This window comes from Garra rufa, chromosome 4, assembly GCF_049309525.1.
Source record: "Garra rufa chromosome 4, GarRuf1.0, whole genome shotgun sequence".
Classification (NCBI taxonomy): domain Eukaryota; kingdom Metazoa; phylum Chordata; class Actinopteri; order Cypriniformes; family Cyprinidae; genus Garra; species Garra rufa.
Genome location: NC_133364.1, coordinates 9,552,572 through 9,568,554, shown reverse-complemented (window position 1 = coordinate 9,568,554; position 15,983 = coordinate 9,552,572). Strand labels below are relative to the sequence as shown.

At 38.4% G+C, this 15,983-nt stretch overlaps 1 protein-coding gene across 1 annotated transcript in view; it reads left to right on the top strand.

The window, feature by feature from the left end:
• The first annotated feature begins 291 nt into the window (after positions 1–291).
• wnk1b (WNK lysine deficient protein kinase 1b) overlaps positions 292–15,983 on the top strand; it is a 108,327-nt gene continuing 92,635 nt past the window's right edge. Inside the window, exons 1-2 of the mRNA XM_073837700.1 lie at positions 292–588; positions 646–1,032. Of these exons, the coding sequence (XP_073693801.1) occupies positions 292–588; positions 646–1,032 (684 nt within the window). The remainder of the gene's footprint in view (positions 589–645; positions 1,033–15,983) is intronic.

The window sequence follows — 15,983 nt, the reverse complement described above, 5'->3', positions numbered from 1 at the left end:
GACTGTGTCTTGTTCTTTTACGTTTATAAAAGAACACCTCCTCTCTTGGGCTCTGGCCCCTTACACTGTAAGAGTAACTGTTAGTAAGGAATACCCCACGGAGGGGGCCTTGCAGCAAACTCTGTGGTTCACTTGAGCTTTCATTATTATTATTTTTGCATAGGCTTTTTGTGCCACAGTCAAAAGCAGAAAGAGGAATTTCCCAAAATCTCAGCAAAAAGGTCAAGGTTTACATTTGAGTTTTTCATAATAATTTATTTATACGTTTCATTTTTGTCTTTTCCTGGAGAGATGTCGTCGGAAAATCCCAACAAGGTGGTGACCTTCTTGGCCCCTCCACCTCCAAAGAATGTGAACGGCTCCGGATCGGACTCAATGGTGGGTGAGAAGCTAGACACGGAGGTCAGAAAACGACGCCACACCATGGATAAAGATCTAAAGACGGCTGAGCACAGATTTTTTAGGCGTAGCGTCATTTGTGACTCCAACGCCACAGCCCTCGACTTGCCCAGCAAAGCTTGCATCCTCACCTCGCCTCCGGACTGCGAGCAGTTCATCGTGCCTGTGGTGCTGGGATCGGCCCCTGACGTTACTGTCGAACCCCAAGTGGGGGTTTCAGGTGTTGTATTAAAAGAACACACAGAGGATGGAAGAACTGCTGGGGTTGTTGGGATTGTGGAGGTACAGAGCCCATCTGTGCAGGATGTGGGTGTGAGGCAAAGCGAGGCCCTTGGGATCCCAGAGAAGGAGCCCAGCGTCGTAGGCGACAAGGAGCAGGAGAGCGGAGTAGCAGACAAACGTGATGAGGAAGAGGAGGAGAAAGGAGTGGCGAAGGCCCGTGCTGAAGCTGAGCAGAGGGAGGCTGAGAAGAAGGTTCAGGAGGATGAAGAAGTGGAGACCAAAGCTGTGGGCACCTCACCTGATGGCCGTTTTCTCAAATTCGACATTGAGATTGGACGAGGGTCGTTCAAAACTGTCTACAAGGGCTTGGACACGGAGACAACGGTGGAAGTAGCTTGGTGTGAACTTCAGGTAAGAAGCTGTCATGTTGTTTGAATGTGAACTCTTTTTGTGATTGATCAACAGCTTGGAAGTCAGATAAAACAGTGAGATCGATTCAAAAAATCAGTTAAAACAGGATGTCATTTTGGTGTAACTTGTTTTTGTGCAGTTATGTGGTTATGGTTCTTATGGTGCCCCTACAGGATGTGGGTGAAAAACAACTCGAAGTTGAAGTGAAGGTGATGTAGGTGATCCAGTCATGCATGCATCTTGTACATGGTTATTCAAATGGCGACATTTTAACCAACTGAGTCAGCAAACAGTTGCTCTGACATTACAGAAGTTCACCTGAAAGACAAAATGAAGACCTTTCACGCTTGTACATCTTATCTACTTTATTTTTGTCAATGCGGAAGTAAGCTGTTTTCTGGTAATGTGTTGGAATTACGGTTCATAAGCCGCCGTAGGGAAATAACGAGAATAATAACGAAGTGCAGTAAATGGTAAAACTGTTTGCACTGCATAATTAGGATAATACATGAAAATAATATGGTAGGGCACACCAAGCAGCAAAATAAGCTGTTTTGTGGAGCGGATGAGACTGGAAGGCAGATGCATTAAATTTACAAATGGACGCACCTGCTCTTACGGGAAAAATAAGATGGAGAGCACCGCTTGCAGCAATGCTGAGAATGCAAAGCACATTTGTATTGTGATATGAATTTCTGATAAAGTCAAACTTGCGTTTCAGGAATTGTTTGCGTTAATATCTTTCTTGAATGCAGATGTTAGCTTGATTTACATCGTTCATTGTTGCATTCAAAAATGTGTTAAAACATTTAAATTTAAAACGTTAGCTTTTTGCATTTTCAGCACTGCCACAAGGGGCAGTATAGTGTTAGCGGCATTGTTCTCAATCTTTATGACTGAAAAGCCCCCTGAATTATTATTTTTTTATTCCAGAAGTTTCAAGAATATTATGATAATATTAATACGAATTATTTTAATCGCAATCTATTCATTTAAATTAATGTAATAGTGTTGGGCAATGATTAATTGCAATTAATCGCATCCCAAATACAAGTTTTGTGTGTACATAATATATGAGCGTGTACTGTGTAGAGCTGCAAAACGATTAGTCGTGATTAATCGATTCAAAGTAAAAGTTTATGTTTGCATACTTTACGTGTGTGTACTGTGTATATTTACTATTTGTATATATAAATACACACACACACATGCATGTATATATTAAGAATTTTTTTTTAAGATTTATATGTAAAATTTGTATGTTTTATACAAATGCATGCAATACATACAAATATTTGTTTAAATATATACATATGTATTTATATTTATACATGCATAATAAATATACACAATACAGACAAATAACATGCAAACATAAACTTTTATTTTGAATCGATTAATCGTGATTAATCATTTCGAGGCTGTAATCGATTCTTTTTTTCGTGATTCCAGAAGTTTAAAGAACTGCATGTTCTTCAATAAATTTTTATAAAATTAATAAATTGTAATTAATAATAATCAATTAATTTAACACAATTTTAAGTATTTCTGCAGCCACTGTATGTTTCTTTTTTGTTTTAAGGTAAGTTTTTGCTTTTGACTGTCCTTGTGGAGCAAGTTAGTTAATGTCAGTATGTTAATGATAACTTACCTAAGTGATAACCCATCTGATTTAAAGGCACAGGCACCTTAAAAAATGTAACCCTGGACCACAAAACCAGAAATAAGGGATATTGAGATTCATATATCATATGAAACAAGCTGAATAAATAAGCTTTCCATTGATGTATGGTTTGTTAGGATAGGACAATATTTGGTTGAGAATCTGAGGGTGCAAAAAAATCTAAATACTGAGAAAATCACTTTTAAAGTTGTCCAAATGAAGTTCTTAGCAATGCATATTACAAATCAAAAATTAAGTTTTGATATATTTATGGTATGAAATGTACAAAATATGTTCATTGAACATGATCTTTACTTAATATCCTAATGAGTTTTGTCATAAAATTTTGATCCATACAATGTATTTTTGGCTATTGTTACACATACGCCCATGCTACTTAAGACTGGTTTTGTGGTCCAGGGTCACAAATGTGGTTTGTTACTGCCAGACCATTGCATGATTTTACATCATGTACACCTGGACTTTGTGTTGGTCAAATGCTCTTGTACGTGCATAATGTAAATTTGCATTGATTAGCCTGTTACTCTCATAGCAGAGCTATTTTAGCTTCAAACCAAGACTAGAGTTATATGAAGCCAGAGTTATCTTTTCTTTTTTTTTTTTTTTCAATAGCACCTTGACATCTAAATCTGACAAATTGTGTCTTGGCGAGTGAAACTCATTACATAGAGACTCGAGTGTTTCCTCTAAATATCACAAGACCCTCTATGTCTGTGTTCGCCCTCATATCTTGTTTCTCCTCAGTGTGGACCTTTCTTAGCGCAAGTATAACTGCGCTCAGATAAAGATGGTTTGTTTTTAGTTGCCTGGTGAAGATCCTTGTGTACAAACTAAACCATTATACACACCTGATATCAGCCTCTATTAGTAATTCCTCCCAAGCGCTCATAGCTTTAAACCATTGCATAAACATGTCAAAGCACATATGGATGAAAGTGTGTAAAATATGCAGTGCGGGTGGGGTGGAAGACTGGAATGCAAAAGCGGACGCTGCCAATGACGTCGCGTCGACGCTGCCAGGATGATGTGCTGAAAAGGGGGATGTGCTTTGCATTTAAAGGTGGATCAAGGCCTTTAGACCAACTCTTAAGTGATTCAAGGGTCAGAGGTCCAACCACTGGAAACCCCCAGATTGCTTTGACAAAGGGAGATTGCAGAGTGGGTGAGCAATGCTAGGACATCAGGGAGGGTTGCTTTATGTCCGCCCCCTCTCTCTTTCATTTTCAGTAGTATTTGAAGTCTTACTGGACTTTAGTAAAAGAGACTTGAATGCAGAAGAGGAAAGAAGATTATCTAGTCGACTTAATGCGACATCTAAACTGATTCATCTGTTTCATTCGCCTTGGGAATTAGTTTCTTTCCATGGATTGACTCAGACGTTTCCTCCTATTTGTCTGAAAATCTAATGTTCTCCAGTTCTTCCATTGGGATGCAATTATTGCGTATTTAGTAGCAATTTACTTGCTATCGGTTGTTTGAATAGTGGCTTTGGTTGCCCAGCATGCATTAGTAAATCCTTATCACTCTGAATATTTTTATTGGAATGGATTAAAAATGGCTCTCTCTTGTCCTCACAGCCTTGGTATGTGTTGAATCATAGATGAGCTAGTAGGATGACAAAGACCGACATCTCCCCCCAAATTCATTCCTCACGGATTCAGGGAGAAGCAAGCAAGGGCTGTCCTAATGGGAGCCGAGGCATCCCTTTACGCTTTTGTTTTTCTATTCAGCTGAATTATAATGGTAAAGACATGAAAGGCAGAGCAAGAGCTAAATGCGCTGTGAAGAATTCAGTCCCCCCCTCTGTCTTTTTCACTTCATTCCCATCTATCTCTTCCCATCTGAACCTCTTGCAGTTAGTTGTCTAAACACATGCACACACTCACACAGGGTCCTATGTCCATACGTTGCCTCATTTCACAAATGTATGCTCTGATCCAGATGCAAGTTGTTGACTGAGGTTTTGACCTTAAACTATTTAAAACCGTGCGGCTGTCGCGCCATCAGCCTTATCGCCATATGCTAGCTGTGAGATATCACAGTGAAGGAATTTGTGCAGGAGGTGCCTCAACTCCTGGCCGGTTTAAAAGAGACATGCCCCAGAGAGAGTGTCGTCATCTGTGAATAATGCAGAGGATGTTAGGGGAACAGTTGAGGAAGAAATCCAATCCCATGGATCCCAGCCATAGCCGTTTCCCTTTTCATTGTTGAAATCCTTTTTTTTCCTAAGGAGTGAGAAAGACAAAGACAGGAGCAACGCTTCCTAAATTTGCAAGCGCTGATCTCCTTCCTCATTTACAGTACGGGCCCATGTGTATGTGTGTTTATCCATTGTCTGGAAGGAAAAAAAAGATGTCATTGTAAATGGAAATACACTGAGGGCTTGCCATTGTGAGATATCTGGTTGGCATTAAGTTTCACTTGTGCTGTTTTATCTCCACTTAATGTGAATCTGATGTTTTTTTTCAAAGGTAATCTTTTTTTTTTTTGTACCTCTATGGTTTCACAATGACCGAAAAGTGTATGCAAAGCAGAAAATGCTTAAAGAGATTCTCCTCCTTGCTTTCCGCTCAAGTTTAGAGGCTGTTGCGGTTTCAACTTTCACTAGATTCATAATAAATCTCTTTCTTACTACTGAGTCTGTCAGTTCCCCTCTGCCTCTCTCCATGTGACAACTTGACATTTAGTCTGTAAAGTGTTTTAAATGTTTGTAGCAGTTCATTTTTTACTCTTAGTCAGAGCTAAATAATAACTCACTACATCCCTGATGGAGAAGAGACATCTGTTTGACGTCTGCAAGATGTATTTTTTAGTGTGTTTTCTCATCTGCAATCTGCTACAGAATGTTTCATATCAGATGTCAAATAGACGTTTATTAGATGCCTTTAAGATGTTTAGGTAAAACTGACATCTTAAAGATGTTTGTCAGATTTTTGTGCACAGCAGATGCTTTCCAGATCAAGCAATCTTTAACAGACATCTTGCAGATGTACATGTGCTTTCTGGGATGTAATCGGGATTACGTAAACAGATTCCAAAATTTAAGTACTTTTAATTAGATTAAATTACAGTTACTTTTTGTAGATTACATGATTACATATTATTTACACAATTTATTGATTCTCCCTAATTCCTCTGTTTCATCTTTTAAATCTTCCTTTCTAAAATAGCCCACACTGCTTATATGCATTTAGAAAGTCCAGTTTTGTGGACATTTACACAATGATCAGTCATTAGTCAGCTGGTGACAGCATTTGAACACTGATTTACAATAATCATTTCAGGTTCAGTTAGAGGTCGACCGATATATCGTTTTTAATATATCGGCATCGGCCGATATCCGTGTTTAGTAGCGCCGATTTAAAGTCAGGCCAACACTGCAAATACTGACTCTTTGCATAAATGTCATGTAATTGTACGTGTGAAGTGCTTGTAATTATATTTCAGTACATCACAGAAACAACTGAAACAAAGATTTAAAAGCAGTTTAGCAGCAAACTTTGTGAAAACTAATATTTGTGTCATTCTCAAAACATTTGGCCACGACTGTATTTACGATAGGAGATTTACAAAATATCGTATCGTATCGTTGGCTGTTTGCTACAAATATACCTGTGCTACTCACGACTGGTTTTATGATCCAGGGTCACATATATATTTACGTACTCTTAATATCAATATGGTGCTTTGTAGGATTATCCTATTTAATCAAACAAGTTAGGTCAAAAGTAATCTAAAAGTAGTCTGATTATATCACCCCAAAATGTGTAATAGAATGTTACTAAGTACAGTTTTTGTCAATTTGGAATCAGTAATGGATTACAATTTGTAACAATGTAGCAACTGAACAAAATCTTGCACTCTTTACACTTTTGAATGAATGCTGATTATGTGTTAATTGCTTTGACGTCAATACCATGAGATTTTTGAATGAGCTTAGTTTCAACAATAAAGTTTTTCAAAAAGCAAGTTCGTAAATGCCTGCATAGTAACTCTCTAAAGGACAGGCCCACTGTAAATACTTCACAGGTAACATAAAGCAGGTTGTACTCCTTCCAAAAGAATGCGTAATCTCACACAGATGCTCGTCTGTCTCTGACATGGACTTTTTTTGCCTGCTGAGGCTTGTTGGAGCCCACTCCCGCAACATTGTGCTCATCTCCTCTTTGAGATCCTGATCTATGATGTGCGATATGGAACACTGTAATTCAAGTTTCAAGACTTGTGAGAAAAATCTGGTTTGGTCTCTTGTGGTTTTGCTTTCTCATCATTGTCTCTCTGCACCTATGGTTTTGTAGATAGCGTAAGTGTGTTAAAGGTCACGATGGGAGGGCAGTAAATTCCTCACGTTTCATTGCTCACCTCAGCCTCTTGTCCTAACTGCCCCTTGTTTGATTCAGTAAGCCTCTTAAGATGCTGTTTACACACACACACACACACACACACACACACACACACACAGACAGTGCTCATACCATTCAGTCTCACCCTCAATTACCTTCACCCTACTGACCCCATTTGTTCCAGTCGTGCTTCATCATCTTTTAATACATTCAATCAGTTACTTTTTTTAGTCTAATTACATGCATGAAATGCTGATTAGATAGAGTCAAACTGATTTGACTGTTCCAAAGACTTAGTTTGTCATTCTGTCATTTCATTAGTTTCAAATAGGGACCCAATGACGTAGCAGACCCTAAATTTGGAAGCATGTAAACCTTGTATCCTGTATGACGAGCATCTCTTGAAGTGGCTTTTTGCAGAGTGGGCTGGTTGGACCCGCAACTCCTCCCAGATTTCAGTGGCTGTTTCGCGTTCACATTCTCTAGATTCTTGTTGCAGGACGTCAGCTTTAAAGGAGGACACAAAATGTTAAGGAGGGGGTCATTCGATTGAATGAGCCTCTCTCTAGTATTGTCTGCCTGAGCCAACCACAAACCAAGCTGAAAGCTTAAAATAGCTGTTTAGATGCAAGATATTTTTGATTTTGATAAGTAGGATAACTATAAGAAGTAGGATGGTTTTTCAGAAAGAGTTAAAGGAGTAGTTCACTTCCAGAACAGAAATTTACAGGTCTTTTACTCACCCCCTTGCTATCCAAGGTGTTCATGTCTTTCTTTGTTCAGTCGTAAAGAAATTATGTTCTCCATATAGCGGACTTCCAAAATGCAGTTTAAATGCAGCTTCTTGACAATCCCAGCCGAGGATGAAGGGTCTTTTCTAGAGAAACAATTGGTTAATTTCACAAAAATGTACAGTTTATGTATGTCTTCTTAACCTCAAATACTCGTCTTGTCTAGCTCTGTGTGAACGCTGTGTTTTCTGGTTCATGATAGTTAGGGTATGTCGAAAAACTCCCATCTCATTTTCAACTTCAAAATCGTCCTACATCGCTGTTTTTCCTTTTTTTTTATAACTGGTAGCAATGTAAGATGATTTTGAAGTTGGAGGAGAAAATTAGGTGGCCGTTTTTGACCTGAAATGCACAACAAGCAGACAAGATGAGCATTTGAGGTTAAAAAGTATTGAAATGGTATTTTTTTTTTTTTTTTAGAAAATAATTCCTTCTTCCTCAGCTGGGATCATTTAGAGCCTTTTGAAGGCTGCATTTGCATTTTGGAAGTATGCAGAGAAAAATCCTGAAATGCTTGCCTCAAAAAAAAAGTTCTTTACGACTGAAGAAAGAAAGACACAAACATCTTGGATGAGAAGGTGGGTGAGTAAATTTACATTTTAAATGTACATTTCTGTTCTGGAAGTGAACTTTTCCTTTAACAAGGTAGACGTGTAAAATTTGAGCTTGCATAGCTTGAAGCATTTGCATATTTCCGTGAAGTACATTTTGGGCCAAGTTTGCGTCTTTACTTTTCTCTCATCAATTATGAGCTTATACTTATGAACTGTGCAGATCATATCATAAGCTGTCTGTAAAAATAGAGCAAGTCAGGATATGTGGCAGACCTGGCCTTTAACTGAGTTTCTTCAGATCAATATGAATGCATAAAATGCTAATTTTCCCAAGAAAGTCTTATTGAAACTGCTGTTTTTCCCCTTTCTTCCAAATCTCTTTACAGGTATGTAATAGTGCTCCACTTAATCCAAAGGAATGTGTCTTGTTTAATTGGATCTGCAGCAGGCAGTTTCTGCTAAATGTCAAGGATATTTTAGCACTGTCACACCTTTATAAATGCAATGCTAGAGGCGTAGCCTGAGCTGTGTCAACGAGAGCTGGTGTTTATTGGGTTGTCAGCGTCTGTTACGTCATTCCAAGGCTGTGTTAAACCCCCTGTTGTGGGTGCAAAACTAGGACGTCCTATCCTGCCGGAGGATGACTTAATTTAGGATGCTCAAGCAAGCTTAGCTCGTCCTCTGCAGTGGTACACATCATCTTGGTGACCCTAAACCAGGTCCATGCAAAAAACAAACAAACAAAAAAAAAGTATTCATTTATTTGAGAATTTCAATTTTATTCTTCCGTTTACAAGCTAAAAATAGCTACACCTCATCTGCCGCTGTCGTTCCACTCCTTGGTCAGAAGTGGAGCAGACAGTTTTGGGTAATGATGTGGGGCAGAGTTGGCTCGAGGGAATGGTTTAGCTCTCACATGAGCTTCAGGAATGAAAAAGCCAGAAGTGTGGCACAATCTCAGCTCAACTGTTGTGCCCAACTGTATGCTGACGCGCTTTCGGTCACGGTGACCCTCTAATGTCACAGTATACCGAGTCTCAAATGCCACAGTCGTGATCTGTGAATGTTACACATAGACTTGGACAGCCTTGCAAGCTGTAATCTGATTGGTTGAGTTATGCAAGGTTGCCAGTTTGGTGGTATTCAAGCTTCAGAAGATTTTATTTGCAATGCTTAGTAGCTAGTTTTCAAGATATCCACCAGCAGAACTGTACTTTACTTTATTTTTGCATTGAACACTACCTGTCAAAAGTTTTTGAACAGTAATATTTTTAATTTGCCTGTATTCATTTGATCCAAAGTACAGCAAAAGCAGTAAAATTTAAAATAACTTTTCTATTTGAATATATTTTAAATTGTAATTTATTCCTGTGATTTCAAAGTTAAAATTTTAGCATCGTTGCTTCAGTCACATGATGCTTTGAAAGTCATACTAATATTCCGTTTGTTATTATGTTGAAAACAGCTGAGTACAATGTTTTCAGGTTTCTTTGATGAATAGAAAATTCAGAAGAACAGCATTTATCTGAAATAGAAATATTTGGTAACTTTATAAATGTCTTCTATCATCACTTGTGTTCAATTTAAAAGCTTCTTTGCTAAATAAAAGTATTAATTTCTATAATTTCTCAAAAATGAAAGGTACAGTGTATAATGTACAAATTTATTTCTGATAAATGCTCATCTTTGGATCTTTCTATTCATCAAATAATCCTGGGAAGAAAATACTCAACTGTTTTAGATATTGATTATTAATAATAACAATAATAATAATGATCAGCAAAATAAAAAAGCATATTAGAATGATTTCTGAAGGATTGTGGGACAATGAAGACTGGAGTAATGATGATAAAATAAATAAATTAGATTTTAAAATATATTCAAATAGAAAGCAGTCATTTTAAATGGTAATAATATTTCACAATATTACTGCTGTTGCTGTATTTTGGATCAAATAAATACAGGCTTGGTGAGCAGAAGAGAATTCTTAAAAAAAACATTAAAAATCTTCCTGTTCAAAAACTTTTAACTGGTAGTGTATCTAGGTATACCCTGGAAATTCAGTTGAAATCTGTTGACTCTCACATTCCTTCACTTGATTTTTAGTCTGAAACGATAGTGATTGTTGATCGATGAATTCTATTCTTGTGTGTTTCACCTGAAATTGTCAAAAATCTGTCTCCATTTCCTTATAAAACTACTTCCTACTCAGTCCCTGATGACCCTTCAACATTCCTTCCCCCTGCAGCAGTTTTTCTGTCTTCTGCCTCTCCTGTGTGGAATGTGACAGTCAGGTGGCTGGTTCCTGCCTTGCTGGACGTTCCCACGTGATGGTGACCTGTCTATGACCCTGCATAGGTTAGTGGGGTTAAAAAAGAGATGAGCGCCAGTGGCCGCCCGTCTGACCTAAATTATATTCCACACCAAACCACATTCATTGTCTATGAATATGAAGAGGATAGACGGTGTAAAACATTCAGTGTACGTTCAGTCCACCTGCATTTTCATAAATATTAGAGGATGGTGCTCAAATGCTCACTTGTGCATAACGGGTTAGGATCTGTTACCTAAAATCTGTTGTCTAAAATAATCTTCCTGGGCTCTTGTCTATGTGACATCCTCTCAGCTCTCATTGTCCGCTGTAAGCCTTTGGAACAGACATCAAGACACGAAAAGGAATCCCTGCACTCTCGTTCATCGCCGCAAGTTTTTGATTCCAGACAGAGCCAGTCAGAATGGCAGTGCCGTGACGCTTCACATGTGATTCTCCCAAGCTGAAGGAATGCGGGCCTGATGCCCTAATCTGGTATGCTTTGCTTCAAGGCTTGTGATTGCAAGAACAAACATATTCACTCCACTTTCAGGCTTAATGGATTTGAGGCAGCCCTGATACACCAAGATGATCAGCGAACACCCTGAGCCCCATAAAGCTGGTTACGTCAGTGACTGTAAGCCTTGTTCCCAAGCTTTCATTATCAACTGTAATGTATGGTATTCTACGGGTTTTACATTAGCAGAGTTCAACGGCATGCCTATTAATAGACCAACTGTGCCAGGAATTTGGACCTCAGTTGATGAAGCATCTGATTTTTTTTTTTTTTTTTTGCTGCTGTCTGTTCTGTCTTTGCATTTGTATCATCAAAAAGGAAAAGGAAGTCTTCAGCTTCCTGTGTGTAACACATCTGATGAGGAAGCTCACTCTGTGCTGTTCATGCTTACAAACACAGTGCCTTTTGCCCTAGATAGGTCAGCAATGCTTGCTTCCTTCTTCCGCTTTGCTTTCAAGCTCGATATTCATCCTATAAATTAAATTTGGGACTGAAGGATTGAGTTTTTGGAGGTTGCACTTGGTTGTTAGGTGTTCTTTCTCGACTGGCTTATCACTGTTAGGAGGTGTATCATATGAGCTCCATTAGGGGTGGGCGATATAACCAAAATCTTCTATCACGGTAGAAGCAATTTCCTACCTCGATAACGATATATATCACAATATAGCAATTTGTATCTGAAAATGCATTTGTATCTGAAAACACAAAGAAACTGTTTTATATAATGTAATTTTATTTAAACTGTGAATTGCAGCATTACCTTAAGTAAAAAAACAACCATGGCGTAGCCATGTTATTTTCATGTTACTTTTTTTCCCGGTACTTTAGCCTACTTTGTGTAATAGCGAAAACATTCATTTCAGTGGAAAAATAAGTCCAAAACTCTCTGTTTTAACATTTTGAACAATTTCCACAATCTTTTTTAGGTTTACTGTTAAAATCAATACATGGAAGAAAAATTATATTCAGTTTAAAATGTTTAAATAATAATTGTAGTATTTTTCCTACAATTAAGTGGTTAATCTTGTTGTAATATTTTTTATCATATATATTGTTTTATGTAAATTATTTAAATAGGAATGTATAAACACCTACAAGACGAATATTGTTCTGTTTCATGCTAAACCGTACTTTTATTTTGACAGGTTGCCGTGAAGTTTCTGTGTGTACAGTATGATATGATGCTAGTTTTCTCAAATGAAACGGTAAAAGTGACACTCACAGCAGCTTTGGAGTTTATCTGTTCATGTGAGATGCAAATGCCAAAAATTAGCGGGAGCGTCACGCGTGCTTCAGAGGCAAACGGAACAAGCAGGATTCATATTGAAATAGTCTTTTTGCATTTCAGTTTTCACAGACACTCATCCATATTGCGATTTGAATTAACTGACAGACCAACTTTTGATTTATTAATCCAAAAATCAACGAATTCCGTGGCATTTCGCGCTATAGTAAATTCCGTTTTTATGGAGTCTGCTATCCATTCCGTGTTTTCGCGGAGGAGACATTGTAAACGCGTGACCATGTAGAGACAGAAATGATATGCCTTTGTGTAAATAAGATAAATAACATAAGGCAATTTAGTTTGTTTAATAAAAGAACAATGTATAGACCTGTTCTATAGGAAAGGTAACCTTAAATGACTTCTATTGTGATCTAACGCTATATCCGTGGTTACGTAACGTGCAACGTCACGTGATCTCAATCGCGATTAAGACGATAGACCAAAATCTCTATCGGTTGACAAATTTCTACCGGTTAATCGTGTCTACCAGTATATCGCCCACCCCTAAGCTCCATTCTTCATTGGTAGTTGTCTGAATCACATCATTATGTATTTGCATAAAGTTTAAGTGTGCATGACACATCAGCAACAGTCTCTGCTAGACACCACCAAAAGGTCATATGACTCAAATGTGTCATTTTGAATGCAAGTGATGGTCTTTGACACCTTGTTTTTCTCAGTTGCACATAAGGGTGCTCGTAGTGCGTACACTCTTAAAAATAAAGTTTCCAAAAGGGTGTTTTTGCAGTGATGCCGTAGGAGAACCATTTTGTCTTCACAAAGAACCTTTCAGCAAACAGTTCCTAAAAGAACCATATTGAAGAACATTTTAAAAATCTAAAGAACCTTTTTTTGACTATAAAGAACCTTTTCTACATTTGAAAGATTCCATGGATGTTCAAGGTTCTTCATAGAACCATTGATGCCAATAAAGAGCCTGAGGTGCACCTTTGACTAATGTTGCTTTTTTCAGTTTTCATGTCCAATGAGCTAGCTCTGCAAACCTGCTTACTGTACTCCAGGTATAAAAGTGGGTCATGGTTGCCTCCACACAACTTCCTCCTTGCTGTGTTCCAGACACACTGCAGACTGGTTGTGGTCATGTTGTGTAACGGTTACTTGCTCAGTTTTCTTTAAAGAGCAGGTCATATGTTTTTTTTTTAAGTGTCCTAGTATTGTGTTGGAGGTCCCTACAAACGGTTTAAATGCATCTAAGGTCAGAAAACATTGTAAATTTCTCAGAACATTCATTTATACATAGTCATTTGTCAGTGATTTCAAAATGGTTCGTTTGAACCAGCTTTGAGAGTAATGTCTGTAAACCCCTGTCTTCCATAAGCTGCTCTGATTTGTCAGCTGACCAAGCCTCTTGTGATTGGCACAGAGAGGAGTACTTGAGAAAGTTAGCAAGCGCTACCATCGGTGTGCAAGTTACATTCCTTATTATTAAATGAAGTAATTAGAACAACAACAGTCTATATTAATCGTAATATTAGTAAGACCTTAATATCGTGGTTTACGTACCCAAACCTAAAGCTGCACTGGGTATACATCACATATTAGCACAAAAAAATAGATGTTTTGAGCACTCACTCGAAAATGTATACATAACGTATCAATCGTACTTACAGGTTGAAGTTCGGAGATGCTTGTTAGTCCAAATAAGGAAGATTAGAAGCCAGAGAAGGTAACAGGCAGAAGATTCAAAAATATGACGACTCATTAAGGTGATTCTGAGTCAACACATTCTTTTGAGAGACAATATCTTTATTTATCATGCACTTTTTTGATTAACAACTTTGCAGACTGTTTACATTGAAGGATAGCTACATTATAAACTGCAAAAAACCTGTAAGACCTGCTCTTTAAAAAAGAAGAGCCAAAATTTGCTGGTTCTTGCCAATTGGCCTTCCCCCTTTTCAAACAAAGACCTGCTAGCATGCTACCTCCATGGTTCAAAATGACAAATAACCATTTTTTTGTGTGGTCTACCTGCTTAGTTCTGTGTCTTTGTGTAAACAAGGCGAACAATCAGCCATAGATAAGGCTCGAACTCTTGGGTCTTTAAGCGTGGAGAACCCTTCAGGTGATGCCAGAGGGCATGGTGAGCATATAATGAGCATTAGATCTCCGTTCTGCTGGTTTCCGTAGATGGTGAGTCAGTTTGATGAGGGCTAAGGAGGAGGATGTGGTTGAGTTGTGCTTTGGAGCCTCTTGAGAAAGTTCGACTTGGTAAAAGGCCTGATTCATCCAGACGAAAGACAGGTGTTCATGAGAGCTGCTTAATGCAGTGACTCACCTACACCTGCCATGCCTTGGCTTGCACTTTGTGACGGGAGAGTTTGTCGCCTCTAAATGTATGCGAATGCGGTTTAGCATGTTCCTGTGTGCACATCGAGGTAAATCTAAGCCGTATTAGTCACTGCCTTTGCTTCACTCATGCTCATGAACCTCTCTGATTTCAGAAGATGAGAGACAGACCCAGCATTGTGGTTGGAAGTTGCAAGGTCTGTAAGCGTCTGAACGGCTTGCTTATCTTAATACTTTGAAGCAGTCATTGGTTATCAGTGTTCCCGTTCAAGGATAAAAGAGGAACTGATGTCTACCCAGTGCTTTATCATGCACCCTGCAAGATTTCGTTCCCTCTCTTGCTTTGCATTTATTTTCTGGGAAATTGAAAAAAGCATCTCAATCCCTGACTGTATCTCTGTAACGCTCGCTCTCACCGTTCCTATAAATAACTCTCATGTGGGACAAAGGTGTCGGCAGCGCGTGATTTACATTTCGAGCGCCACTTATTTACCTCTACTGAACCGTGCTCCGCTCCGCTGAGCGCTCAGTGGTGCTTTCACTTTACAGGGCCCTAATAAACACCCCGGGCAATGGGCGCTAACTCTGGGCCGAAATCCAAAACGCTCTCCTTTCTCTTCACTCTTACCCTTTCTTCTGCATTCTCTTCAGTCCAGCGAGCTAATCTGGGAAAATTACGGGAGGGGTGCTGTAGTGTGTTAGCGAAAACCTTTTCTTTTCCAGAGAAACAACTGTCATGGCGAAGAGACATGTGAAAAAAAAAATTCTTACAAATGCGAGTTTATATCTAACAATTCTGACTTTTTTGTATGTCAAGTCTAATTTTGAGAATGGAAAAAAGACTGTGTTCTTAGAATTGCGAGGTCGTATCACGCAATTCTGACTTAATTTATCCGAATTGCGAGTTTATATCTCACAATTCTGACTTTTCTCTTCCAGAGAAACTACTGTTATGGCAAAGAGACATTTTGAAGTTAATGTGAAAAAATTCTGACTTTTTCTCACAAATGCAAGTTTATATCTCACAATTCGGACTTTGTTCTCGCAATTCTGACTTTTTTTCTCAGAATTGTGAGACATAAACCTGTAACTGTGAGTTATAAAGTGAGAATTGTGAGATTAAAAACTCACAGTTCAGATTTTTTTTCACAAATGC